A 26,327-nucleotide genomic window follows, 5' to 3' on the forward strand; every position below is an offset into this window, starting at 1 on the left:
CAGGGGGCCCCTGATGAAAGTCCCGGGGCTGTGGGCTGAACTCTGTGCCCTGCAGACACTTGGGAAGGAGTTTGGAGACAAAGATTTGAGGGACACCACGGCTCCCAACCAGGGAAGGCCCAGGCCTCTGTCCAGAGCTGATTTTGGTGCAAAATCTACTGCGGGATCCCAGGGGCCCTGCGGCCCCACTGTCACCCTGAACCCTCAGGAGGCTTCCCGTGTCCCTTTCTCTGAAGGGCAGGGGAGCACACCGAAGGGCGGCGCCACCTCAAGCACAGTTGAGGGACAAGGCAGAAATTCCGGAAATTCCAGATGCCTTGGGGGGGCCTTAGAGGGTCCAGGTCGGGAGGGCCGGCCCGACTCCACCGCCAGGGGGCGCCCTCGGCCCGGTGGGCGATCGAGCGTCCGTCGGGGGGCGCTGGTGGCGCGGCTCTCCGGGCCCCACCCAAGAGCGGTGGGTGGCCGGCGGGGCAGCGGCGGCCGGCTGGAGGGGGCGGGGCGAGGCCCGGCCGGGGCCGAGGGGCTGGCCCGGGGGCGGGGGAAGGAGCCCGAGGGGCGGGGCGGGGCGGGGCTCTCTCCCTCTTTTCTTTCTTTCTCTCCTTCTCGCCCTCTTGTCTTTGCCTTCGCAGCCGGCCAAGGGGGCGGGCCCTGCAGCCTTTGTTGCCCGCGGATCGAGCGCAGCCGCCCGCCGGGTTGAGTCGAGGCCGGGACACCAAGAGCTGCACGCGGGCCTGACATGTACTGAGCCCGACCCGGGACCTGGCAGCGGGACGCACGACAGCGTGTGCTCAGGGTCGCCCGGCGGCCGCCCGGCCCAGCCATGCCCCGCGGCCCGAGCCCCAGCAGCCCCGCGCCGCTGCTGCGCCCCCTCCTCCTGCTCCTCTGCGCTCTGGCTAGCGGCGCCCCCGGACCCGCACCAGGTGGGTGGCCGCCCCTCCCTGGCCGGCCCGGCCCTGCCACCCCTCCCTGCTTCCCTAGCCTCGGTGTTACCCCTTCTCACCTCTGCAGACCCCACGCCGGCCCGGCTCTGCCTGGGGCTGGTCCTGTCCCCCACTCCCCTGGAGTTTGGGACAGGGGTGGGGTCGGGCCGGCCGGAGAGCGAAACCGCGCTTCTGGGGACCCTTCCCCGTCCCCCACTCAACTATCGACCCTGGCTGTCGCCTGGGATAAGCCCCTTCCGCGCGGGCAGCAGTGCGCGCACCTCTCCAGGGAGAGCTCTCGTCTGAGGTGGCTGGACGGAGCGTGGTTCATCCGAGAAGGATTCGGCTTCTCACGCGCCTTAGTGTGGCTCCCTGGCACGCGGGCTGGCCAGGACGCTGCGGGCAAAGGCGCCAGCTCGCAGGTCTACGCGGGTGCCCCGCCGCGCCCCCTGCCCCAGCCCACCGCCCACCGCCCACCGCCCACCGCGTCTGGGCTGCGGGCCCGGCCCTCGGCGGCGCCGGGGGTCGGGTCTTGCGCGGCCCTTGCACTTCCTGCCGCTCCCTCCCCCAAGTGTGAAGGCGCCGAGAATGGAGCGGGGAGCAGGAGCTTCTTTCGCCGGCCCTGGGTTAACTGTCCCCGCCCCGGCCGGCCGGCCGGCCTTCGACAAGCCTCTGGCCCTCGTCCAGACTCTTGTTTGGCGGCGATCTGCCGGGCGGCCGCGCTCCTGGCGCATCCAGTGGGAATATAGAAGGCGAGGGTGCAGGAGACCTCTGGTCCGGTGCTCAGGGAGCTCCAGGTCTAATGGGGCTGGTTGGATGATGGGGGAGCCCCTACAGGCGGGGCGATGGGAAGACTTTGTAGGGGAGGAGGGGCCAGAGATCGGAGGGACTGGAAGGACGGACGAACTTTGGATGGGATGGAAGGGTGTGTAGGGCGTGGGGGCGCCCCCCGGGAAGCATCAGCCTGGGGACTGAGTTAGGTCTGCTTGCTGGGGATGGGGGCGATCTGACTCCCCAGTGGAGAGATTGTGTCTGTGAGGCGAGGAAAGCGTCTGGGCGGGAATGTTGGGGAATCAGCTCTTAGAGGTTTGGGAAGCCTTGGAGGCTGATGAAAGCAGTGCTTTAGGGAGGTGTGGTCTAGCAGCAATGTGCAGGGAGTGGAGAGGGAGCATACGTTTAATGAACACCTACTTTGTGCCAGCCTCACTGGTTCTTATTTCTCATCGTCTCCACAACAGCCCTGCAAGGCAAGTGATGGAAAGTTCTTTTATGGATGAGGTTCAGAGAGTAGAGTGACCTGCTAGGGTTGGACTCCGGGGCTGCCTGCGGGGAAGTGTATGTTTTCCCACTGCTCGGAGCTGCGGAGCAGGCAGATGAGGAGGAGCCAGGTGATAGGAATCAGGGAGCAGCAAAGTGGTTCCCCGGGGAACTGCCCCTAAGTCTGAACTTGGGTCCAGACCCCTGGCAGCTGTGGGAAAAGGGGTGTGGTCAGCCTTCTAGGATTCTTGTAGAAATTAAGTGAGATAATGAATGTCAGTTGCTTAGTACAGGACAGAGTGATTACCACGTAGTGGCCATTATTTTTATTAATCTGCCAGGCAGACCCGGTAGGAATAGGAAATCCTTGCTGAGTCCTGCAACTTGGACATGCCATTTGGGGGTGGAGGCAGGCCAGGCACGCTCTCCTGTCTAGTCTGGGCACCCCTTGCCCCCCGTGGGGTGGAGTGTCTGTCTCTGGTATCTCCATAGATAGGTAGTGTGGGGCCCTCCCCATTCTGCTCTCACTCAGGATTACTGAACCTGAGGCTGCTGACCTCTTTGTCGTTTTTTTTTTAGAGCCCAGGACCTAAGCCCAGGGCTCTTCCCACTGAATGCTACCTTCTTTGAGACCGAAGAGCACATCCTGAGCTCACTTTTAGGAAAATGTGTCCTGACTTTCTCCACCTGTGACAAACCCAGGGACTTGCTGGGGTGTCTGGGATTGAGGTCCAGTCATGTCTCCCTTCACCCCATCCCCATACTGTATTGCACATGTAAGCCCTGTGTGCCTGCACTTCTGTGCATATCAGGAATGGGCATAGGGACTCACAGAGAAGGGCATGTGTCACTCACATACCCCTGCACCCTGGTTATTTTTCCTCCTTGGCATGAGCTGCGGATCATTTGAAGGGCTGGATTGTAACTCAGGTTCTTGATAGGGAGGTGAGGGTAAACACCATGTTGGCATTTCTTTGGTAGAAGCTCCAAAGTGACAGTTTTGTCACCCGGGAGTGATATTCAGACTATTTAACAGCAGCTCAGTCCAGTCAGAACAGACCTCCTGACTTGGCAGAACAGACTTGGCCATGAATGGCGCCTGCTGCCCTCTCATTGTGGCTTTAGCTCTGCAGGCTCAGCTCTGGTGCAAGCAAGTACCACTCAATAGACTGGAACCTGCAATTACCCCTTGCTGGCACTGGGTGGTGCTAATATCAGCCACCAAGGTTGCTACCAGAGTAAACTACAGACACAGTTTTTTTGTTTGTTTGTTTGTTTTGTTTTGTCCTTTTTTGTGACCTCGCTCAGCCAGTGAGCGAACCGGCCATCCCTATATAGTATCCGAACCCGCGGCCGGAGCGCTGCTGCGCTCCCAGCGCCGCACTCTCCCGAGTGCGCCACGGGCTCGGCCCCCGACACAGTTATTTTTTAAACTCCCCCATCCCCTTTAAAAATGTTTTAATAGCAAAATAATGCAAGTTTATTATAAAAAAATTAATGCAGAACAAAACAAGAAAATAAGTTATTGCCATAAAAGTGGCAACATACTCTTTACTTTTTTTTTTTGATTAAAAACATATTTTCCTAAGCCATTAGGCAAAGAGATAAAACAAGTTTTTAAAGAAATAGATAAGTATACTTTAGAACTTCTCTTGCTAATTTTCATTCATAACTTAGTTCACATTTGCTATGTTCCAGCTACTGGTGTCAGCACCCATATACAATTCATCTACTTCTCATACAACCAAAGAGAGTAAGTACAGTTATCATCCTCACTTTATAGACGGAGAAACTGAGGCTCTGAGAGGTTGTGTAATTTACCCATAGTCTCTCAGCTATGGGTAGCTGTGATTCAAACCCAGGCAATCAGGCTCCAGAGCGTACCAATCCTAATAAAAGCTTTTTTACCTGCAGCATAGCTCTACTTTGTCCCATTCACGTTTTTGAACTTAATAGGATGATTCTTTGTAACTCATCTTGAATTTCTGTCTTGCAAGGTCTAGAGCAGAGATTCTCCACAAGACCACACATCCCGGGGGCATGGGTCCCTCCCCAGTGCTTGATTCCTCAGTCACATACAAGCCTTCCACCCCCAACCACACGCATCTGAGAACAACACTGTTGTCTGTTAGGGTGCCATGTAGTTCCTGTTCTTCCAGTTGAGAATTTCAGGACTGGTAGGCATCAGTGCCCCTGACCTTCAGCTGGTCTGTAGCTGCCTCAGGTGGGATTGTCCATGCCCTGGGAACCAACATTTGTACTCACGTAAAACAGAGCCTTGGAGTGTAGCTGTTGTCTTACCCTCTGTATCTTTGTCAGTTTCATTGCCTCAACCTGTGCTCCCCTCTTATGTTTTCTGGCCTGGATTCTCCACAAAGGTGAGGAAATTGAGGCTCAGAGAGATGAAATGACCCAGGTCACACAATAGTTTTTTGTTTGTTTGTTTGTTTTTTGGTGGCTGGCTGGTACAGGGATCTGAACCCTGACCTTGGTGTTGTCAGCACCACACTCTCACCAAGTGAGCTAACCGGCCAGCCCCCTTGTACAACTGTTAAGTGGCAGAGTCAGGACCTGAACCAGAGTCTTCCTACTTTCAGAGCCTACACTCTTGACAATGCATTATTTTGTCACTCTATTGTCTCATTTCACAAAACACATGCCTGGGCCAAGATTAACTTCTCGCTGTTTGTTCTCTGGACTTCCAGCTTCTTCACACTTCTCTGAGGGTCTCCCACACAGTGCCTACCATCAAGATACCCTCCTTATCTCCACAGCTGAATTTGTACCTGTATGTCAGGGGACATCTCAAATGTGCCCTCCTTGGCAAAGCTTTTCTTTATCCCACTCCATCCGTGGGTGTCCCCTCCCCTTATGTTTACCTTCTCAGCACTGTGCCAGGGTGAGGTTCACAGGTATCCTACGCCTATTTCTCTATTTTGAGGGAAAGGATGGTGTCTTGTACATTTACCCAGACTTTGGACCTAATGCTCCCTCACAATTAGTAGCCAAGGGTCACACACCAAATGCTATGGGCCAGGCAGGCAGCATCAATGAATAAATAAGCCTGGTAGGGAGACAAATTTTTCTTGAAACATGGGGACTTTTGGCCCATCTCTTGCTCTTCCATTTTTGTTAGAGGCTCTACTGAGTGAAAGAAAACGCAAGTGTGATGCCAAAGGGCAACCTACATTCAGCCACTGCATTCAGTGTTGGGAATACGATAGGGAGTGGTGGGGACTGAGACAGGTGGGAGAGCACAGGCCCTCTCTAAAGGGGACGCACTGCTCCAGTCACTTCTGCCAGGTAGAAATTTAGGGCTCACATGTATGGATAAGACTTTTCAAGGAAAGCTGGAAACAGATTTTTGTACAAGATTGTGTGATTCTTAAACATTGGCAACCGATTAAAATGTTTTTCAATATTTATGCCAGCCAAAACAAATGAAAAAAATCAATAAACTGACAAATAAAAACAAGTCTGTAGGCTGTGGTTGTAGAGTTGTAGTCCCAAATGCCCTTATTAGGATGTTAGAGCAAGAAGTCTCCTTACATCATCCAGCCTAGTGACTTCCACATGCCAGCCCCAGGAAGTTTTAGGAAAATACAGAAAATAAAGATGCTGGGTCCCCAGAGCCCTGGACCTGTCTTTGGAAGCAGAATCTCTGGGCTCAGTGGAAGGCATCTGCAGTTTTTCAGAGCTCTCCAGGTGCTGCTGCTGATCAGCCAGGTTCTGTGGGGAACCCGGTAGGGGATTTCCTAACGTCCCTGATGATCACAGTTCCCTGAGACTTTTGATAAAAACACAGCTTCCTAGTCCCATTTCCTGGAGATGCTGATTCAGTAAGTCTGGGATGGGTTCTGGGGATTTGTTTTTAAGAAATGCATATCCGGTTAAGTCTGGAAAATCCTTGCACTAGTGCCCGCCTGAAGGTCAGTACTAGGGAAGACTCGCTCAGAGCCACACAGCAAGTCTCCCCAGCCCACCCAGCCTTGTGACCTTTGGAGAAGGCTCTTTGAGGCCTGCACCACTGGGGCACTTGTGGCAGAGGGAGGTGTACTTGGCAGCAGACACACCACTGGTGTGCTCAGGGCACTCTACCTGCAGTTTGTCGGGAGATGGACTGGAGGGAGGGTTTGGTTTCTGCATCCTGGAGGTGATGGAGCCTCAGGCTAGGGCTTGGCATTTTTTAGCTTCCCTTCCAGTCTTGGCAGGCAGCAGCAGAGAGAGCCCTGGTGGGATATCTGCAGGGCACCCAGGCATTCATGTGGGCCCAAGGGGTCATTGTCATGAATGGCCAGGATCCCAGGAGCTGGGCATAAACCCAGTTGGTCTGGGTAGAACCTGGGGCTGGGAGAAACCTCAGGTTGGTGAGTTTCCTAACTGCTCCTCAGAGACTGGGAACTGCAGAGAGGGAAAAGCGGGGACAAGAGTGTGGGTCCTGGAGCTCCCAGGGCTCCTCCCACTGTCCCCCAGAAGCACTACTCTGATGTGTGTATTGTCCACATGAGATTTCTTTTGCAAACTAGGTCTGATGGCCAAAAAAGTTTGAAAAACTTGAAATAATCCTACTCCTTCAACATTAACTCTGGGAAACTGAGGCCCAGTAAGGGACAAAATGGTGAGAATATAGAGCAATGTTACTGAATAAATTGAAGCCATTCGGGAGACTTGGGTCTGCATCTCAGCTCTGCCACTCTCTCTGTGTAGCTTTAGGCCAGTCTCTTCGCCCCTCTGAGCCTCCCTTTGCTTTCTTCCCTAGGAAGCAGTCTGGCGACTTTACTGCGGGTGTCCTAACCTGGGTCCACAGTCTAAGTGAATTCAGGGGATCCATGAACTTGAGGGGGAAAATATTACATCTTTAATTTTTCTAACCTCTAAGGGAGATTTAGCATTTCTTTCAACTATGAATATTATCAACAAATCCCAGTAGTATTAGCAGCACTTGTGATTTTTTTTTTACCAATGAAAAAACAAATATTTTTTTCATCTTTTTACAGTAGTTGCAGGTATCTGGAAATAAGGTTTATGCTCATCGCTACTTCAAAATTACCATAGTCATTAACGTGTGGCATTAGATTTTGTTTAATAAATTAATAAAGGACTGCATAACTTCACACCCCACCTTTAAAATGCTTTCGATAACTGTGTTTCAATATAATCAATTTCCTTGGAGCTCTTATGTATTGCATGCATTTAAAAACATTATTCTGGAAGGGGTCCATGGCAAAAAAGGTTAAGAATCCTGGCTTTACTGAGAAATCCAAAGGACAGAGCAACAGGTCCAAAGCAGAGGTCTACAGATTTTTTCCAGCCCTGGAACCCTTTCTTCAAATGAATAATTCTTGCATGTAAAGGAAAGAAACCAGAGCTACTCCACTGAAGTGGTGTGCAAAGAAGCCAGGTAGTCACACCTGGCTGGTCCTTCTCCTTTCCATTCCAGGGGGCCTGGAGACACTTGCAGAACCCTCAGGCACCTGGGAGCACATTTTTTAATCCACCCAGCTAATGAGAATCATAACAATCATAATTGCCATCACATTCAATCTGTGGGCCAGGCACTGCTATGTATGGAGTAGCTCTGGTCATTTAATACTCACAGCAGCCTCAAGAGGCTAAGTTCTGTTATTATCCCCATTCTACAGATGCATTCAACAAATATTTGCTGAGAAACAACTAAGTTCCAGACACTTCTACTGGCACTTAAAATGTTCAACAAAGAATAGAAAGATTCTTGCCCTCCTGGAGTTTACAGGGGAGGGGAAGGAGAAAACAGACAAATAGAAAAACTAATGAAAATGTTAAGTGATAGAGTATGTCAGAAGTGCTATGGGGAAAACTAAAGCAGGGAAGGGGGATAGGGAGAGCCAAGGAGTTACAATCTTAAAAATAAAGTGTTCAGGGAGGCCTCACTGAGAGGGAGACATTTGAGCAAGGACTCAGAGTAGGTAAGGGGTTTAGTCACTTGGACAACTGAGGGAAAATTGTTCCAGGTACAGGGAACAGCAGTGCAAAATCCTGAAGCAGGAGCATGTCTGGCCTGTTGGGAACTGGGAGGAGGCCAGTGGGCTGAGTGCAGGGAACTAAGGAGGGGTAGTTGGAGATGAGATTGGAGAGGTTACTTTGCCTAGGGCCTCATATGCCATTGTCAGAACTCTGTCTGCTGCCCTGAGCGAGATTGGGGCGACTGCAGGATTTTGAGCAGAGGAGGACCGTGATCTGACTGGTTTTGAATGAATCCTGGCTGTTATACTGAAAACAGGGTAGGGGAGGAGCAGCCAAAGTTGGCAATAGTGGAAGCAGGAAGACCTGTTAAGAAGTTATTGCACTGGGAGCCCAGCACCACCGCCACGGCCATGTCTTCCCAGGCCAGCGTGAGTGACTTGCAGCGCTTGGTAGAGCAGCTCAAGCTGGAGGCCAACATGGGGAAGACCAAGGTCTCTCAGGCAGCGACAGAGCTTCAACAGTGCTGCATGCGGAATGCCTGCAAGGATGCCCTGCTGGTCAGTGTTCCAGCCAGAAGCAACCCCTTCCAAGAGCCCAGATCCTGTGCTTTATTCTGAAAATTGGGAAGAAGTTCACTGAAGGATGCCTTTAAGCACAAAGTGATGAATGACTGCCTCCAAGTCTCAAGAAAACACTTTTCTCTAGCCAAATGACTTTTAGATATTTCAGACCTTTCCTGTGGCCTGGTCCTATAGCCAAAATTCTACAGAAATTGATCAGTTTCTACTCACATAAGGACTCTGAGTGAAGGAGTAGAGTTTTAAACAATAAAGGACTAGTTCTTTTGGTGAAGTGCTTTATATTAGGACAAATAAAAACCTTACTACCAAATACACCAAAATATATTTCTTTCATAAGTGAATCACCAGTGTTTCTATACCTGGAATATCATGTATGTTTTATTTACTGCATGTTTACATTTTAGGAAGGAAAACACTTTTGTTTATTGAAAAAAGTGAATATTTGTAATTTGTTGTTCCTAAGATTTTTATACCAACAAAATTTGTTCTTTTCTTATGAATTTGCAATTGCTAAATGAAGACAAGACAGTTTAAAATTGGGAAAAGAAATAGGCTTTACTAATCAAATGATGTTTTGATTTTTTCTAAATGAGAAGATTGTTTTAAGACTAAACATGGGAGACGTTTCTTAGCAAACTTGTTTGGAAAGATCAACGTTATGTTATGTATTAAGTTGTTCCATCTTGTGTGTGAAACTGATATGATCTTTGTCTTAAGTTCCTTTACTTTATAGTTGTGGTTGTACTTTTAAAAAATACTACATTATTTTATGTCCTTAAAAAAAAGGTTTAAAATGTTACCTACATACAGAATATTGCAAATGGTTAAAAACAAAGTAACGTGAAAATATTACAACCTAAAAGAATTCTTCATGATGATGTGCCTTTGATTTAATTCGGATCACTTTTAGGAGGATATTTTATTTGTGTTTGTGATAATCTTTGATGAGCTTGGAAATGAAATTTATGCTTAATTTTTAAAAAAAGGAGTTATCGCAATAATCCAGATGAGAAACTGAAGCACGGGGAGATGAAATAGCAGAGCTAGTAGATAGCACCAGGAGGCTTTGGATCCAGGCACTCTGACCCCAGCTGCCCTCTCTTGCCGCTCCTCCTCCGGTCCCTGGCGAGCAGCCAGGACCTGGAGTCAGCTCTTGACCAGGGCGCTGCTCGTGGTTTTCTCCCTGCAGGGCGCGTAACTGAGGGCCGGACGGCCCTGGACATTGTGCACCCGGTGCGTGTGGACGCTGGGGGCTCCTTCCTGTCCTATGAGCTGTGGCCGCGCGCGCTGCGCAAGCGGGACGTGTCTCGGCACCAAGACGCGCCCGCCTTCTACGAGCTGCAGTACCACGGGCGGGAGCTGCGCTTCAACCTCACCACCAACCGGCACCTGCTGGCACCCGGCTTCGTGAGCGAGACGCGGCGGCGTGGCGGCCTGGGCCGCGCACACATCCGGGCCAGCGCCCCTGCCTGCCACCTGCTTGGAGAGGTGCAGGATCCCCAGCTCGAAGGTGGCCCGGCGGCCATCAGCGCCTGCGACGGCCTGGTGAGTGCATAGGGGTGTGCGCAGGGGGCGGGCTGGGGTGGCGGGACAACGCAGGTTTTGCCCCCAGGCTTGCGCCACACTTGTCTGGTGGCCTTGGCCAATGCGCTTTTCCTCTGCCAGCCTCGGTATTCACGCCTATAAAATGGGAGTGACAACACAAGCCTCCTTGTTTTCTAGGACAGTGGTTCTACTACGTTAATGTGAGCCAGAATTACCCCCAGGCCTTGTTAAAAGAATTTTTGATAGGGTATGTCTGGGATGCGGTCCAAACACTTTCATTTCTGAACATTTCCCAGGTAATATTGAAGCTGTAGGTCCAGAGACCCCACTTTGAGAACCACCGTTTATCTGGACTCAGTAGTTCAGAAAGCAGATGACCCCCTCTTCTTTTAGGGTGTTAATTATGAATGTTCCTTCACAGATTCCTTTAGGCTGCTCTTCTCCTTGCCAGGCACCCTTATCCTTAAGCCATTCTGCAGGGTATGGTACGGGACCCTCTCAGCCCCTCTCTGCCAAGCTTCCTGGTTTTGTTTATCTTGAAGGTGACGCTGGCTAGTCTTGCAGCCTTAATTGCCTCTCCCTGCTCCAACACGTGCTGGTTAGAGCAGCTCCCACTCCAGGCAGGATAGGGTCCCTCTCAGCTCCTGTGTAGGTGACCAACCCTGCCCTCCCTGCTCTGGAGGGTGGGGGTTTGGGAGCAGTGGGGAATGTGTGCACATCCTCAGCCATCAACTGTTCCAGGAGGACCCTCAGCTTAGATTGCTTAGGCAAAAACCACGGGCTGTGGCAGCACAGGTCCTAATGACAGGGCAGCTCACACCACAGGCTTCAGGATGTCCGGGCCTTTGAAGGCCCATCTGCCTGGCAAAGTATTCTTTATTTTTGGAGCCTGGGCTGTCCCTTAACATACAGTTAATCTCGTTGAGACTGCATGGCACCTGCACATATGGGACATTTCACAGATGAGCAAATAGGCTTGTAGAGGAACTTGCCCAGTTTTATCTCGTTATCCAAGGGTGGTGTCTGCACTCAAGCCCACGTCTCCAGCTTCTAGAGCTGATGCACTTTCCAGCACTCCAGGCTCCCTGGCTCTGTATGACCCAAGGAGCAGAACTGGTGTGTGTGTGGGGTTTAGTCCGAGGGAAGTAAACCCTTCCCTGTTGCAGTCCTGAGCTTTCTCAGGAGGTGGTGGGCTGCCTGAAGATACTTCCCAATCCCCATCCCCCTTGTCTGGACTCTCTGCATAGTGAGCAGACATGCGCAAGGCACCCCTGCCAGCTTGCCTTCTCTGGCCATCCCTGGGCGGGGAACAGGATGTCCTGGTGGCCAGGGGCATCTCCATGGCTTGGGTGTGGGTGGAGCTGCTTTTGGAGTGACTCATCGCCTCAGGGAGACTGAGGGCAGGTCAGAAGTTCTGGCCAGCTGGGAGGGGGCACAGCGTCTGGAGATGGCTGGCATGCAAAGGAGATGCAAAATAGCCTGGGGGCCTGGGCCTGGGCTGCCCGACTCAGGACAACTGTCAGGGACTCTGTGGAAGATGCCCCCTTCTCAGATTAGGATGCACACCCCTTTCTCGCTCCTAATGGGCTGGGTGTGTGGAGTAGCATCCTGGGGGTGGGGCTACTGAGCTCCGCTTTGAAACCTTTGGTTCTGTGAAATGGCAGGGAAGGACATTCCAGGCAGAGGGTACAGAGTGAGCAAAAGCCCCACTGGAGGAGGAAAGTGCAGTGTGTCCGTGGTCAGTCAGGGCAGGTGGGAGCAGTGTGGCTCAGCTGGGCAGGATGGGCCTCTGAGGGTGGGAAGAGCAGCTGAATGCCCACCTTCCCCGTGTGACCCTGGTGATTCTTCCCCAGAAAGGTATGTTCCAGCTCTCCAACGAGGACTACTTCATTGAGCCCCTGGACAGCACCCCAGCCCGGCCTGGTCATGCCCAGCCCCACGTGGTGTACAAGCGCCAAGTCCCTGAGAAGCGGGCAGAGCTGGGAGAATCTGGTGCTCCAGGCACCTGTGGGGTGCAAGGTATGCTCTTATGCCTGATCTCCCTCTGCCCTCCCCACTCATTGCCTGGGGCACCTCTGGATCTACCAACCATTCTTCCTCGAGTGACCAGGCCAGGCTAGGCCATGCCCAGTCGCAGCAAGAACCCCCCTCCCCTCCTCACCCTGTTCCCACCCCAGAATAACTGACATCTGTTACTAGGACCTTGAGGGTGGTACCGAGAGCCTCCTCTGCAGAGTGGCTATAGTGTCGGCCGGTCTAGGAGGAGCTGCCCGCTGAGGGCTACTGGGGTTTGGGGACTGCTCGGCTGACACTCCGACCTCAAGCTGCCTGCTCACAGCTCCAGGACTCTTTCTGCTAGAGCAGATATCTACAGAAGCATGCTTCTTGGCCTCAGTTTCCCCAGCTTCATAGATGTGTTTCCTCTTCTGATCTGGGGGCAGCCTGGGGCAGAGGAGCAGGCAGCCAGTGGGGTCAGCTGGGCTGGGTTTTGGCCAGCCTCCCTGGGCTGGGGGTTAGACCATGGGGTCTGCGTGTGCTGGGATGCCCTAACCCCCTAGTGGGGGAGGGAGCGACACAGGCAGATAGGGGCCTAGTCACCAGCTTTGTCAGGCCCTGGAGCTCCCCTCACATGGACACAGTACTTTACCATGTTCATATCCACCATTTCATTTGTCCCCCAGTCACCCTGTGAGGCATATCGGCTTATTCCTATTTATAGTTAGGGAATCCCAGACCAGAGAAAGGAAGTGACCAGGCCAGGGTCACACAGCACAAGTCTGGCGCAGAGCTTGGAGGGGAATCCAGGCCTCTCACCTCTGATCCCAGTGCTGTTCCCACTGCCCTGGAGAGAGCTCGCTGAGAAGTCCTGGAGACATGTACCCTTGGCCAGTCCACTGGCAGCTAACCCCATCCCATCTCGGGCCCACAGCATCCCTGGAGCTGGAAGCTCGACGGGAGCGTTGGGAGCAGCGGCAGCAGTGGCGGCGGCCGAGGCGTCTACGCCAGCGCTCGGTCAGCAGAGAGAAGTGGGTGGAGACTCTGGTGGTAGCTGACGCCAAAATGGTGGAGTACCATGGGCAGCCAAATGTCGAGAGCTACGTGCTGACCATCATGAACATGGTGAGGCTGCTGTGGGTGGTGGGAAGTGGGGGGGTGGTGAGGGTCGGCAGGGGAGGGGGTGGGAGATGGGGGTGCAATGGGTGGGTGTAGGGCACACAGGCTGGCAGGCTGGACTCTAGACCCAGGTCCAGGCCCCAAGCAGGAAGAAAGGTCCCCATGCTACTGAGTCTAGGAGAGAGCCTGGGCTGAGGGCTACTGTGGGGACACCATAGGGTGTCAGGCACCTCACTGACACAACTGGTATTTGGGAGGGGGAGTGGCTCGAGGAGGCTGAGGCAGTCATGACCCTGTGTCTACCTGGGGAGCTCATAGCCAGGTTGGTTCCTTTACCCTGCCTTGAACAAACACTTCTCTCCTTTGTGTTAAGACCTGTGCTAGGTGCTGGGGACACAGAAATGCCCAATCAGACCATCCCCTGCTTGAGATAAAAGCACACGTTAGAGTTAGAAGGATCTGTTTGGTTCTGCAGTCTACTAGCTGGTGACCTTGGGCAAGTCACTTTCCCTGCCTGAGCCTCAGCTTGCTCATCTGTGAGCTGGGGGAGATGATAGTACTTTGTGGGGCTGATGGACTGCTCTTGACCGCCCATGACAGTGAAGACAGCAGAGGCCCTGAGAGGGGAGTGACTTGCTGAGGTCATGCAACGAGGCAGGGCGGAGCCTGATTGGTGCTGCTGATTCCCAGAGCCCACTGTAAAGCCAGGGGCTCCCTCCCTGCTCCCACCTGGGTGTGCAGGTGGGAGGCTTCGAGCTGTCAAGCAGCTTCCTGACCCTAGGAGAAAAGATTTTTGCCCCTGGCATTCTTAGCAGCCACCTAGCAGGCAGGCCACCATACAACCCCGTTTCTCTCCTGGGCCGGGTGGTTGAGGCCGAGGTGAGAGAAGTGTGTTGTACAGCTTGTTGATGTCTACGGGAGCTCTGGGGATGGTGTGCTATGACACTGCTTTCCCGTGCCAGCCCCTCACCTCCTGCAACCCTAGGAAGCACCGTCTGAGATCCTCTAGTGTCTGGTCCCCAGTTTATATCTGTGAAGCCCCGGCCTCCCAACCTGCTACCATCACACCCCACACTGCTCAATTCCTCAGCAGCCAGCACGGCTCTGGGCCAGGTCTTCCCTGACTTGGTCACCCTAGTTAGCCCCCTGCTCCATATGGAATAAAAGCTACAGTCTTCTTCCTGGCATTCGAGGCCTTGAAGGTCCAGCCCAAGCCTCTCTGTTCTGCTTTGTCCACTACGGGCCAGGCTTCAGGCTTCAGGGGATACTATTGCTGGACAGCAGGGCCTGGCCCAGGCTGAGGGGTAGAGAAAGGCCAGGTTCCCAGGCCCTGAGGTTCTCTGCTTCCCATTCTCACCACTTAGGGGTCTCAGCCTGGAAGACACCCAGGAGCTTGGCTGGATTCACCAATGGGTAACTGGGTTCATTCACCGCACCTTTTCTGAATGTTCCCTGTGGTCCAGGTCCTGGACAGAGCAAGAGCCATCCAGCCCGACAGTCTCCCCATGGCATACCCAGGGTGACAGGCATCAGACATTTCACCCCAGGGCCTGGCCCTTCTTGCCTTCCTTGTCCAGGCTCATAGGACCCACACATTCACTGTGTGAACCCCATCCTGGGGGAGAGGATGGGCCCGGTTCCCATGTCACCTGTCCTGACAATATAAGGCTTTCCTGAGCTGGCAAGTCCAGCATTGGTCAGGACAGAGAGGGGCACCTTTGAGCCTAACAGAGAGAAACACCATGGGGAGGCTGCAGGAGATAGCAGGGGCAGGAGCCCATGTAGCCGTTTCTGAGAGGGCTGGACTGAGGGGTCCAACTCTGAGGCCCTGGTGGGTCAGGGCCAGAGCCTTGTGAATACCTACCATTTTTCCAGTGTTCCATACCCACTGCCTCATCTAAGTGCCACCCCCATTTTATAGTTGAGGGAACAAATGTTCAGAGAGGCCAAGAGACTTGCTCACAGTCACACAGCTAGTAAGTGGCAGAGCTGGGACTGGAGCTCAGGTCTATCTACATCCAAAGCCCCATTCTGTCCTCATACCCCTCAGCTTGCCCCAGAGAGGGGCAGCTGGGTGGCTGTGGTGGCCAGGGTGGGCCAGAAGGATGGGGGAACAGCGTGGGGGATGGGGAGAACTTGTCCCCTTTTTCCATCTGGAGCAGATGTCTGTTCATTAGCTCTAAATTGCTGAGTGCCAGCTCTGTACCAGGGATGAGGTGATGGATGTGTAAGAATGTGATTCTGCAGTTGGGAAACTGTCTCATTGTAGCAATTCCCAAGAATATTCCAGGGAGTACTTGTTCCAAAGGATGCTAATAAATGTTCTGAAGGAAAAGAAAAAAAAAAAAAAAGATGGTGCTGTTGAATAAGTTTGGCCACACAGAGTTAAAAACAGTAAAACAGACTTCTTTACTGCAGGACTTCTCAGAGCCTCCAAAGCCAATATGCATTGAGATTTTCTGAGAGAATAGGCAGATGACATTTCTCATATTTAGGAAGTAAGAGCAGGGTCATTGAAGATGTCCAACCCGGGTTCTGATCCCAGCTTCATTCTCTCTTTTGCTTCATGTGTAAAATGAGGGTGATCACGCCTACATTAGAAGTCAGAAGATTAAGCGGGATTATGTATGTAAAGCTCCCGGCACAAGGCCCACGCGTGCTAGCTCGGTCCAGGTTAGCTGCGCTGCTGTTGCGGCTGCTGTGGCGTCGGACCTTCAGCCCCATAGCCCCCTTCAGGACAACCTCACTTCTTTTTACCATGGCCTTCTACAGGCCCCAGTTCATCAGTGTCCTTTCCAGGCCAGACCCAGATCTGAGTCCTGAGCTTAGGTGAGCCTAGCCCAAGCACAGCGAGATGGGTCCCCTTACCCTATTTTTACCCCCAATTCTGTTTGTGCTCCCTGAAGTCACAAGCCCTTTTGGAGGGGCTCTTGTCACAGTGTCAGCTCACTGGGAGCTTGTAGCCAACCGTGACCCCCAGATCTTGCTCTTACAAACAATGCCCACCCCTGGCTTGTTCTCCAGTCTTCTCCAGAACAGGGCTCACCTTCCCTGGGTATTACATGTTCAGTTGAAACACCCACGCTGACCTCAGGCCATTAACGGACACTCCTTGGTTTAGTTGACTCCCTCCAGAGGTTGCTTCCATGTTTCCTGGGAGATAGTGAGGAGTGTTATACATGGTGAGGGAGGGGCTTTGTGGTGGCACTAAGTTGCCCCCAGCCCTGACTCAGGATATAGCACAGATCAGTTGTTGGGCAGGTCTTAGCAGACTCTCACGGGCTTCTCGTCCTCTGGAGCCTCTTTGCTGGGGCTGATGCCAAATTTGCCTGTCTGTAGTGTAGAAAAGACTTATTCTTTTGATCTGACTTTCTCCAGGGTACTCTTCTCATTTTCCAGTGCTTCTTTTAAATGAGATAATGCACTAGAAACACTGAGCAAGTGCCCAAGATTCATTCATTCATTCAGCAGGTATTTCTTGAGTGCCCATCATGTGCTGGGTATTATGTGGACCACTGGGGCTGTAAGAGGGAGTCCACACAGACACTGCCCCAGCCCTCACAGAGCTTGTCATCCAGCAAGAGAGACAGATGTTAATGAAACTGTCACCTCAATGAATGTGAAGGTGCCGTGGAGGGAGGTGCTAGGAAGGACAAGTTCGTGGGCTTTGGGCATGTTGGATGGAATAAAGGCTCTGCAGAGGACTTGATGGAGGGGTGAGAGCTGGAGAGAGGATAGACGACAACTTAGGGAAGACGGCTGAGAAGATGTTCCAGGCTGAGGGCACAGCATCTGCAAATGCCTTGCGCTAGGGAGAAGCATGGGATTCTGGGAGAAAGAGTGGCTGGAGCCAGGGAGCCAAGGGACATGGGAGGGAGGGCAGGGGCCAGAACACAGAGGCCTGTTGGCTAGGCTGGGCACTTTTGTCCTTTCCCTGTGGACAGCAAAGAGCCACTATTGCTTTAAGTAAGGGCATGGTGAGATGACTGAGCTGCTAGGCTGCTGGTGGCCTGGAGGGGTCACCGAGTATGGGGATACTTGTAGGAGACCTCAACAACTGACCAAACAAGAGATCATGTTGACTTGGACTGGGCAGTGGTGTTGGAGATGGAGAGAAGAGACAGATTCAGGCAAAACTTAGGAGTCAAAATCGGTTGGATGTGGGGGAGGAAGGTGGTAAAGGGCTTCCAGGTTTCCAGAGTGTGTGTGGAGGTGACGGTGGCACACTGAGTCACTGTTTATCTGCACCATTTCTGACCATGAGTTCTGAAAGTGTCAGTCATCCCCATTATCAGGCTTCCGTACCCTCTTAACAGTGTTTGTTTTGTCCATTGCTATTTGAATATGATTTTCCTTGATGCATTGCTAGAGGCCAACTCAGGACCGGCCTGTCCTTCTATCTTTGCTCGCTGGCCTCTCTTTTGTTCAGAGTGAGCTTTAAAAGAGCAGATGAGGTTGCCCCATCCATTTCTCTGCACCTTGGCACACTGGGGGTGGCCCTCCCCTGGAGGCTCAGTAGGGGAAATCCCCACATAGCCATGGGGGCCTCTGACAGACCTACACACCTGCATCCTTGGCCCCTTGGCTTCAGCCCCAGGAAGAATGGGAAAGCAGCGCAGTGGGGAGACTCCACGGGCTTGAACCCACTCCCTCCTCACCCTCCAGACCCTACTCAAGTCTCACACCTTATGGAGGGCTCACTCCTGGAATGCTGGTCCTGGCATCTCCAGGGTGGGAGGGGGCTGCAGGGCCGTCCCAGCCTAGGGTAGTTGGCAGAACTAGGGCCCTGAGGTGGTCCAAGAAGCCAGCATTTGAAGGTTTGAGCTGCCATTGGCTGTGCTGGGTGGGGATAGTGTTGGTACTTGGAGCAGATCCCAAACTGGTGCTCAAGACAAGCTTTGGGCCTGGCAGGAGACCTGGAAGCCCTTCTTGTCCTCCCCAGGTTCTGTCGTTACTGAGTTGGGAAGTGTGTGTGCAGGTGTGGGGACATTCGTGCACTGGTACATGTGCATCAACTGTCATGTGTGCACCTGTGTGAGCTTCCCTGCGTGTGAGCGTGGTGTGCATCTTCCTGGGTGGGTCAGGGGTGTGCACTGGCTGCCCATATCCTATATCCTGGTTACAGCTGACCCCCCCTATCTCTTGGGCAGGTGGCTGGCCTGTTTCATGACCCCAGCATTGGGAACCCTATCCACATCACCATCGTGCGCCTGGTCCTGCTGGAAGACGAGAATGTAAGAGGTCATGTGGCCCCCAACTGCCTCCTGGCCCATTACCTGAGCTGCCCTGTGGCACAGCGAAGGCTTCCTTGGCCTGGACAGTATCCTCTGTTACCCCCTGTTCTCTGACTGACCCTCTCTCATGTCTTAGGTCTCCCCTTCCTAGTAGGGGCCTATGTGAGGGGTGGTCAGGTGGAGGCTGGACTGGTGACCACAGGCCTAGCTGCCTGTCCTCCCACTGCCCCTCTGGCCTCTGTGTCCTGCCTTTGTACAGAGGAAAATTGGGTTTGACCCTCTCAGAGCTCAGGGGGAGGCATGAGCGGCCACTCTCTGCCCCCAGGAAGACCTCAAGATCACACACCATGCAGACAAAACCCTGAGGAGCTTCTGCAAGTGGCAAAAAAGCATCAACATGAAGGGAGACAGCAACCCGCTGCACCATGACACTGCCATCTTGCTCACCAGGTACTGCCAGCTGTGAGAGGGCAGGAGGGGCCAGGAGACCCTGCATCTGAAGCAGGTGCCACCTGACCCTCAGGGAGAAGCCCTGGTGTGGGGAGATGCAGCCTTGCTCTCAGGGAGCCCCATTTGCAGGAGAGTTTGCTCACCTTAGCCCAAGGCTGGATTCCCTCAGCACCTGGGGAGGACTTTTTATTTTGAAACAATTGTGGATTCTCATGCAGTTGTCAGAATAATAGAGAAGCTTCGCACAGCCTTCATCCAGTTTCCCCCAGTGGTGACATCTTGCATAACTGTAGTACAATATCTCAGACAGAAAATTGGCACTGACGCAACCCACAGACTTACTCAGACTTTACCAGGTCTACATACACTTGTTTGTGCGTGTGTGTGTTCCATTCTGTCAATGTTACCACCTGTGCAGGAGCAGGTATCCACCACCTATCTAGAGGCAGAATCATTCCGTCACAAGGATGTAGTCACAGCTTGTGACTGACTGCCCCCTCCCTGTTCCCCTCACCTCTGGCAACTGCTCGTCTGCTCAGAGAAGCAGTGTTTTTGAACTCCAGGTGGAGTTATTTTTCCTTCTGCTTGGCTCCAGCAGCTTCTATCTACACCCTTGCTGGGATAGTAACCAAAATTGTTCTGTGCACGGTCTGCTCCCCTGGCCCATATAGGTGTCCAGTAGGTTGTGTGTGAACGAGGGCACCTGCTTCCCAAATGGCCACTGTGCTGGCCTGATGTCACAGAGCACTTCTGTGCATTGGGGCCAGCAGGGGTCCCTCCGCAGCCTCCTCAGCTCGAGTGGGCTTGGTACCAGGCCAGTTCAGCCTGAGGTCTGCTTCTCTCTGCCTGTGCAGGAAGGACCTGTGTGCGGCCATGAATCAGCCCTGCGAGACCCTGGGCCTGTCCCATGTGGCAGGCATGTGCCAGCCACACCGCAGCTGCAACATCAACGAGGACACAGGGCTGCCGCTGGCCTTCACTGTGGCCCATGAGCTGGGACACAGGTACTATACCTTCCCTCACTGCCACACTAAGGACCCAGCTTCACCTTCCCAACCTGGGGTGCAGAGCAGCCAGGCCCAAGGGCCACAAAATCCTGGGGAAAGGAAACTGCTTGGGGAGGGAGCCTCAACTCCATCTGGCACACCTGCCCCTGCACTGTCCCCTCCCCACATCAGCCTGCTTCCCTGTTAAGAGGAGAAAGGCACTAGTGGGTCTTTGGCTGTCCCTCCCTGTGCCCTTAGTGCTTGCATATTTTACTCTTGGACGCCACCCCATCCCTATCCTGATTGCTCTGTGGCCCTGAGCAAGTGCCCTGCCCTCCTCTGGGCCTCTGTGTGCTCCCCATAGATTGAAGGGGCTGCAGTCAGCGATGTCCAAGTCTCCTTCCATCTGACCCCCCTGCCCAAGGCTGTCCTAAGCATGGCCCCTGCCCTCAGGCACCTGTGCCTGGGCTGTTTAGTTGGTGAATATGGCAGCATCTGAGATTGTCCCACAAGCTGACAAGGAGAGGCACCCATAGTACTGTTGGTTAGAGGCATTGGGGTCATCCATTCAAACATTCTGGGTTCCCTGGGTGATAGCCAAGAAACTGAGACTCAGAGAGGGCATGTGACTTTCTTAAGACAACACAGCCATTTGGTGGCAGAACTAGCCCCGGGAACTAGGACTGTATACCTTGTAGGCCTCCAGGGGTGGGGCGGGCTGGTGGTCCCAAAGCCTCACCCACCCCTGGGGCCTGTGCTCTCACGCAGCTTTGGCATTCAGCATGACGGAAGCGGCAATGACTGTGAGCCTGTTGGGAAACAGCCTTTCATCATGTCTCCACAGCTCCTGTACGACGCCATTCCCCTCACCTGGTCCCGCTGCAGCCGCGAGTACATCACCAGGTTCCTCGAGTAAGTCCCTCCCCAGCTCTGGGTGGCCAGGCCCTGTCCATGAGGTCAAGGTCTGATGGGGGAGATGCAGACAGTGACACTGCAGGGCCAGGGGTGGGGGGAGCGCAGAGGGGCACCCAATGAAGATATGGGGCCGGGGTCCTGGATGTCCTCCGGAAAGTGACACCTGAGCTAAATCTTGGAGGATGTGCAAGCGTTTGCACATGCAGAGAAGGGAAAAGAATAGTGTGGTAGAGGAAGCCTGAGCAATGGCTGCAGCAGACCTGAAGGAGGGGGATAGTTTTCAGGGAACGGGAAGGTGTTGAGTGAGGCTGTGCGAGCCGGGGCTGGATAGGAAATGAAATGGAGGAGGTGCGGGGCCAGCCACGTGGTCCAGTGAAAAGCAGGGGGAAAAGCTTTTTCCTTTCTTCCATGTTCTCTTAATTTGTGATGGTGTTTTTTATATGCTATTTAATGTTGTTCTAAGAAAAAAATTAAGTTTAAATTATTAGCACACATTTTACCGTTCATCTTTATCCTGTGCAGTGCCAGTTTTAAATGCAAATGTAAGAGCATTTAACTCACATGCAGAATCACCACAATTACACACTTCATCTTTCATTGCCCATATTTACCAGAGCAATGGACGTGCAGCACAAAACTACCTCAACTGGTTTTATTGTACTCCTTGATACGTGCACATTTCTACCAACACTCTCTCCCTTCGGCTGCTGATGAGCGAGGCTTGGCTGGAAGAAGGGGCTGTGGCTGCCCTGGGTTTCCTCTTCCTTCTGGGTCCTCGTTTTCAGTGTGGCTGTTGGCTAAAACAAGGACGAAACATGGAGGATGATAAGGGAGGATGATAGCGCTTCTTGGTCATTGGTGTTTTCTAGGATGTCGTTTCTCCTAACTGTGTTTGAAGCGAGTTCTGGTTCAAAAGGAAAGTGTGGCGCCTGGGGCTGTCGGTGCCCCTCTTCCTCAGGTGTAGACATAACACACATCCTCTACTTGCTTTGAGTCTCACTGGACTCCATATGTTGTGAAACTACCAGGATCCTGTGCTCATGGGGAAAAATGATGCAAACGGGGTGGCAAGGACAGTGTACACAGACATTGCATGTGTCTCCTGTGCACATCCACTTGCTCCTGTGTCCCGTCCCCAAGGCACAAGTTCATAGATATTAGGAATTCAAGATGGCAGCAGCAAACATTAAATCACCTGTCCCCTCCTCTCCAACCTCGATCGTTTTTCTCTAGGCAGCCACGTTCAACCCTAACTCTTACAGCTTTTTCTTATATTTACTTTCATGTTTCCAAAAAGCTCTCCTAGACTGCTATTTCTTGATTTTTCAGTTCAGATGTTATCTAGAAGGTTGGGATTCAGCCCCCTTGCATCACTTCCTTGACATACTTTTCTTCCCTCTCCCCCACCCGGTACACTGTTAACACTTTCTGATTAAGTCCACTCTCAGTGTTTTCATTATTATGACCTTGTAAATCTGCATGGCTGAACCAAGTACTGTAACAAGACGACATTTCCTTTTAAGAACAATTTGTTTATTTGCTTGGTTTTCTTTGCCTCTCTAAGTCTTCCATATCCTCTAACAGTTCTATAAAATGTCTCTTAATCCAGTTTTCCAGGAGATCTTCCTACCAGATCATCTGACAGTTCCCTTTTTTCCTGGGCCTTCACTCCAACTTCCCTCTGTCCTCTAGTCTACATTAGATGTTTTCTAGGACTGCCCTAAAATTATCACAGAGAATCTTTCTGTTTCCTGGATCCCATGCTACTTTTTTTTTGCTGGGGAATTACCTTTTTGGCTTTTTCTTTGTTTGGGTGGAGGACATCCTTGATAGCTTTCTCAGAACGGGTGCATAGAGGTACATGGTTTCCCTGTCTGAAAGTGACTCTGTTCTTCCCTCACATCTGATTGATAGTTTGATTTGAGATCAGCTTCGAGGTTAGAGGTTGAAGACGTTTTTCCACTGTCCCCTAGTTTCCAACATTGCTGTTGAGAAGTCCCATACCATTCTGATTCCCAAGCCCTTAAATGTGAACTTTTAAAAAGTCTTGGAGCTTTTAGGATTCTCTCTCTCTTTCTCTCTTTCTCTTTATGGGATGGGGTAATTTTAAATTTCACAGTTATGTGTCCTGGTCTATTTTTATTTTGGGGGGTACTCATTGTATACTCTTGATCTAGAAACTCATGTCCTTCAGTTCTTGGAAATGTTCTTGTATTATTTATTTGACAGTTTTCTTTCTTCCATTTTCTCTTTGGAACTCTTAATATTCAGCTGTTCTCTCATTTTCTTATTTTTCTAATGTTTTATTTTTAAAAATCTCTTCCTATTTTCTGGGAGGTGTTCAATTTATCTTTACCTTACATCCTTTCTATAACATTTCCTTTTTTTTTCTATTGTACTTTTTTTTTTTTTTTTTTTTTTGTCTTTTTCATGACCGGCACTCAGCCAGTGAGCACACCGGCCATTCCTATATAGGATCCGAACCTGCGGCGGGAGCGTCGCTGCGCTCCCAGCGCTGCACTCTCCCGAGTGCGCCACGGGCTCGGCCCTCTATTGTACTTTTAATTTCTTGAATTTTCTTATTCACTAAACACTCTTTTCTATTATCTTGTTCTTGTTTCATGGGTTTAGCATCTTCTCTCATATTTCTTTTTTTTTTTTTCTTTCAGGAATGAAGAATTTATCTTATCTTTCATAAGGTTATTACTTACATGGATTTTTTTTTTCCTTCTTCTCCCTGAAGTGTTTTTCTTTCTTTTGGGCTATTTTAAAAAAATCTTTCATGTTAAAGGTTTGCTTAAGCCAACATGGCTGTATTCATGGGAAGGAGACACAGAGATGCTGGGAGGTCTGCGGACTTGGGCAGGATTTGGTTCTGAGTCACTGCCAAGGGCTAGTTGCGATAGGGCTGATTCTTTGGGAGATCCTCAGATGTCAGTATTTGAGGTCATTTATCTGAGTGATTCAGTTTCCTCAGAGAGGAATCCTCTAGTCTTTTCCTGGAAGAGTGTAAGTCTGGCTGTACCATTCCGGCATCCAAATGGGAAAGGGCTTGACGGGTGTCTCCCCGTTCTTTGTGTAGACTTTTGCTTGTTTCCTTTTCTCTGTAGGTCTCTCTGCTTTGGATCTTCATCTGTGTCTGGTGTTCCTGGGCCAGAAACTCTTGGTTCACCCTCTCCAGAGAGTGATCCCCGCCTCTCTACTGGGTGGGAAGGTGGCAGTCACCTGGCCATGCGGGGTTGGGGAAGGGACCCAGGGTCTGACTGGTTCTTACAGACTTTCAGCCAGGCTTCTGTCCTCAGCCCTGCTGGCCCTCAGGCCCCTAGAGGTCCCTGGCACCCCAATTCCTGAGGCTTTCCAGGGCTCTCCTGGGTGGTTTCTCCCTGCAGACACTTGGCTCTCAGCTTTCATCACTCTACCAAGTCAGCTACTGCTTGACCATCTGCTTTCCAGCTTCCAGAATTTTGCTGACATCTTTCATTTGCCATCATCTTTTCTCCCGTACCCTTTGCCCTTGTGGATTTATGCCTGTTTGTTCCTTTACTGTCATCGTAGTGGGGTTTGGGAAGGGAGCTGAGATAAATCTGTCTGCTCAATGTGCTGTGTTTTCCTAGAAGCCTACTCACTGTGGGATTTAAGAAGGGATGTGACCAGGTCCGTTCAGGATTTAAGAGCAAGGACGCTGGCCCCCCATGGAAGGGGGACTACTGGGATGGGGAGTGGGACTGGAAGCAGAGGAGAGGTTAGTTTGCTTGTTAAGAACCTGGACTCTGGCCCAGGCTTACACCCGTGTCAGCAGACAAGTTACATTATCCCTTAACCCTCAAAAAATGGGGATAATGATGGGACTGCCTTGGGCGTTTGCCGTGAGGCTTAAATGTGAAAATGTGAAGTGTTTAGCACGGTGCCTACCGCATGGTAAGCATTCAATACACGGTAACCACTATTATTATCTCCACAATTACCAAGTGATATATCATATGGACTTTACTAGGGAAGTGGCCTGTGGGTGCAGAGGAGCATGTGTCTCCTCCCCCGAAGAGGGGCAGAGAATGAGAGAAGGGTTGGAAAATCAGAATAGTAGCTGCCTCCACAACACCCCCAGGGCTTGTTCCTAGCTGTCCCCACCCAGGGTGCTGCCCAGAACCCTAGTTCCAGGAATGACAGACAGACAGATGGGTCTCTGTCCTCATTCAGCTGCTGGAATGCGAGAGAGACTTGGCTTGGGGCCTGGGATGAGGGTGGGAGGGTGAGAGCCCTAGCCAGCCGGTGCCTCCTAGAGCCTTGGCACGGGGAAGAGCCAGGAAGAGGCAGAAAGATTGAGAGATCCATGCCCCACCAATTGAGGGGTGCTCAGGAGAGGGGAGAACTTCATCTCCTCAAGGTCAGTTTACACTTTCACCTCTCCACCCTGAGAGTCAGGCAGCAGCAGGATCCCGAGGCCCAGGAGGTGGAAGGAGAGGGGTGCTCAGAAAGGCAGGGAAGCATCAGCCTGTCCCCCCAGTCCCTGGCCCACCATCTCCTTGCTGGGGGCAGGACACAGAGGACAGATGCCACCCTAACTGATTCATAGAAGGTGCCAAATGTGGGCTCAGGCTGTGTTTCTGCTGCTTGGGGGAGTCTCGGAGACACAGACCACCCTGCTATCCCCGCTGGACGTGACGCTGCTCGGCTACCTGCAACTAGAGGTTTATCAGGCCATATAGACCCAGACATGACAGAATCCAAACTCTCACTTTTGCTGTGTCCACAGACACCAGTGTAAGCCTGGCCCTCTGTGTGTGGGGTATACAGTGGTAAAGGAACCACATGCAGTGCCTGTTTTCAAGGCCCTCACACGATCTGGGAGAGACAGACAGATGACAATTTGGGGTACTTAGCACTGTGGCAGGCAGCCCTGTGGGGGTTGTAGGAATGTGGAGAGGGCACCAGCACCTCCCAGGGTCAGGGACAGTGGCTCTGAGAAGTAGCCTCAGAGCTGCCCCTCAAGGCTGATGAGGAACGTCCCTGGGAAGGATGCTGTAGGTGGAGGTGGGGTGGGGTAAAGAATCTTCAGGAGGTGGTGATGGGGCTGGAGGGAAGTTTCCAGAGCCAGTCCAACAAGGTTGACCTGAAGAACTCTAAGAGGGACCCTGGGGAGAGGTCACAGTGTTTCACAAGCCTCTACTTGGACCAGGGGGTGGGGAGCGGGTACCCTGGCAGTTAGGGTTTCTGCAGGGAGAGAGGCAGGCCCGATCATGTGTGGGGTCCTTCACATCACCCTGTGGCCCCACCATCAAGCGACTCCATGACTAAATCCCCCAGGTGGTGAGGGGAGAGGGCACACAGGTCTCCCATAGGTGGTGGGCAGCTCTTTGCAATCTTGAGGTAAGAGTGAGCTTC

The 26,327-nt window shown here is 52.2% G+C and overlaps 2 protein-coding genes across 2 annotated transcripts in view; both read left to right on the forward strand.

The window, feature by feature from the left end:
- Window positions 1-820: 820 nt before the first annotated feature.
- ADAMTS7 (ADAM metallopeptidase with thrombospondin type 1 motif 7) overlaps window positions 821-26,327 on the forward strand; it is a 45,652-nt gene continuing 20,145 nt past the window's right edge. Inside the window, exons 1-8 of the mRNA XM_063091276.1 lie at window positions 821-920; window positions 9,891-10,246; window positions 12,100-12,265; window positions 13,176-13,366; window positions 18,511-18,594; window positions 18,920-19,044; window positions 19,899-20,048; window positions 20,799-20,942. Coding sequence (XP_062947346.1) covers window positions 821-920; window positions 9,891-10,246; window positions 12,100-12,265; window positions 13,176-13,366; window positions 18,511-18,594; window positions 18,920-19,044; window positions 19,899-20,048; window positions 20,799-20,942 — 1,316 coding nt within the window. The remainder of the gene's footprint in view (window positions 921-9,890; window positions 10,247-12,099; window positions 12,266-13,175; window positions 13,367-18,510; window positions 18,595-18,919; window positions 19,045-19,898; window positions 20,049-20,798; window positions 20,943-26,327) is intronic.
- Window positions 8,531-8,737, forward strand: LOC134374084 (guanine nucleotide-binding protein G(I)/G(S)/G(O) subunit gamma-10-like). The gene has a single exon (XM_063092285.1). It carries the CDS (start codon window positions 8,531-8,533, stop codon window positions 8,735-8,737), a length of 207 nt encoding a protein of 68 aa, XP_062948355.1.

Source organism: Cynocephalus volans, chromosome 3 (assembly GCF_027409185.1).
Source record: "Cynocephalus volans isolate mCynVol1 chromosome 3, mCynVol1.pri, whole genome shotgun sequence".
In the NCBI taxonomy this organism is placed as follows: domain Eukaryota; kingdom Metazoa; phylum Chordata; class Mammalia; order Dermoptera; family Cynocephalidae; genus Cynocephalus; species Cynocephalus volans.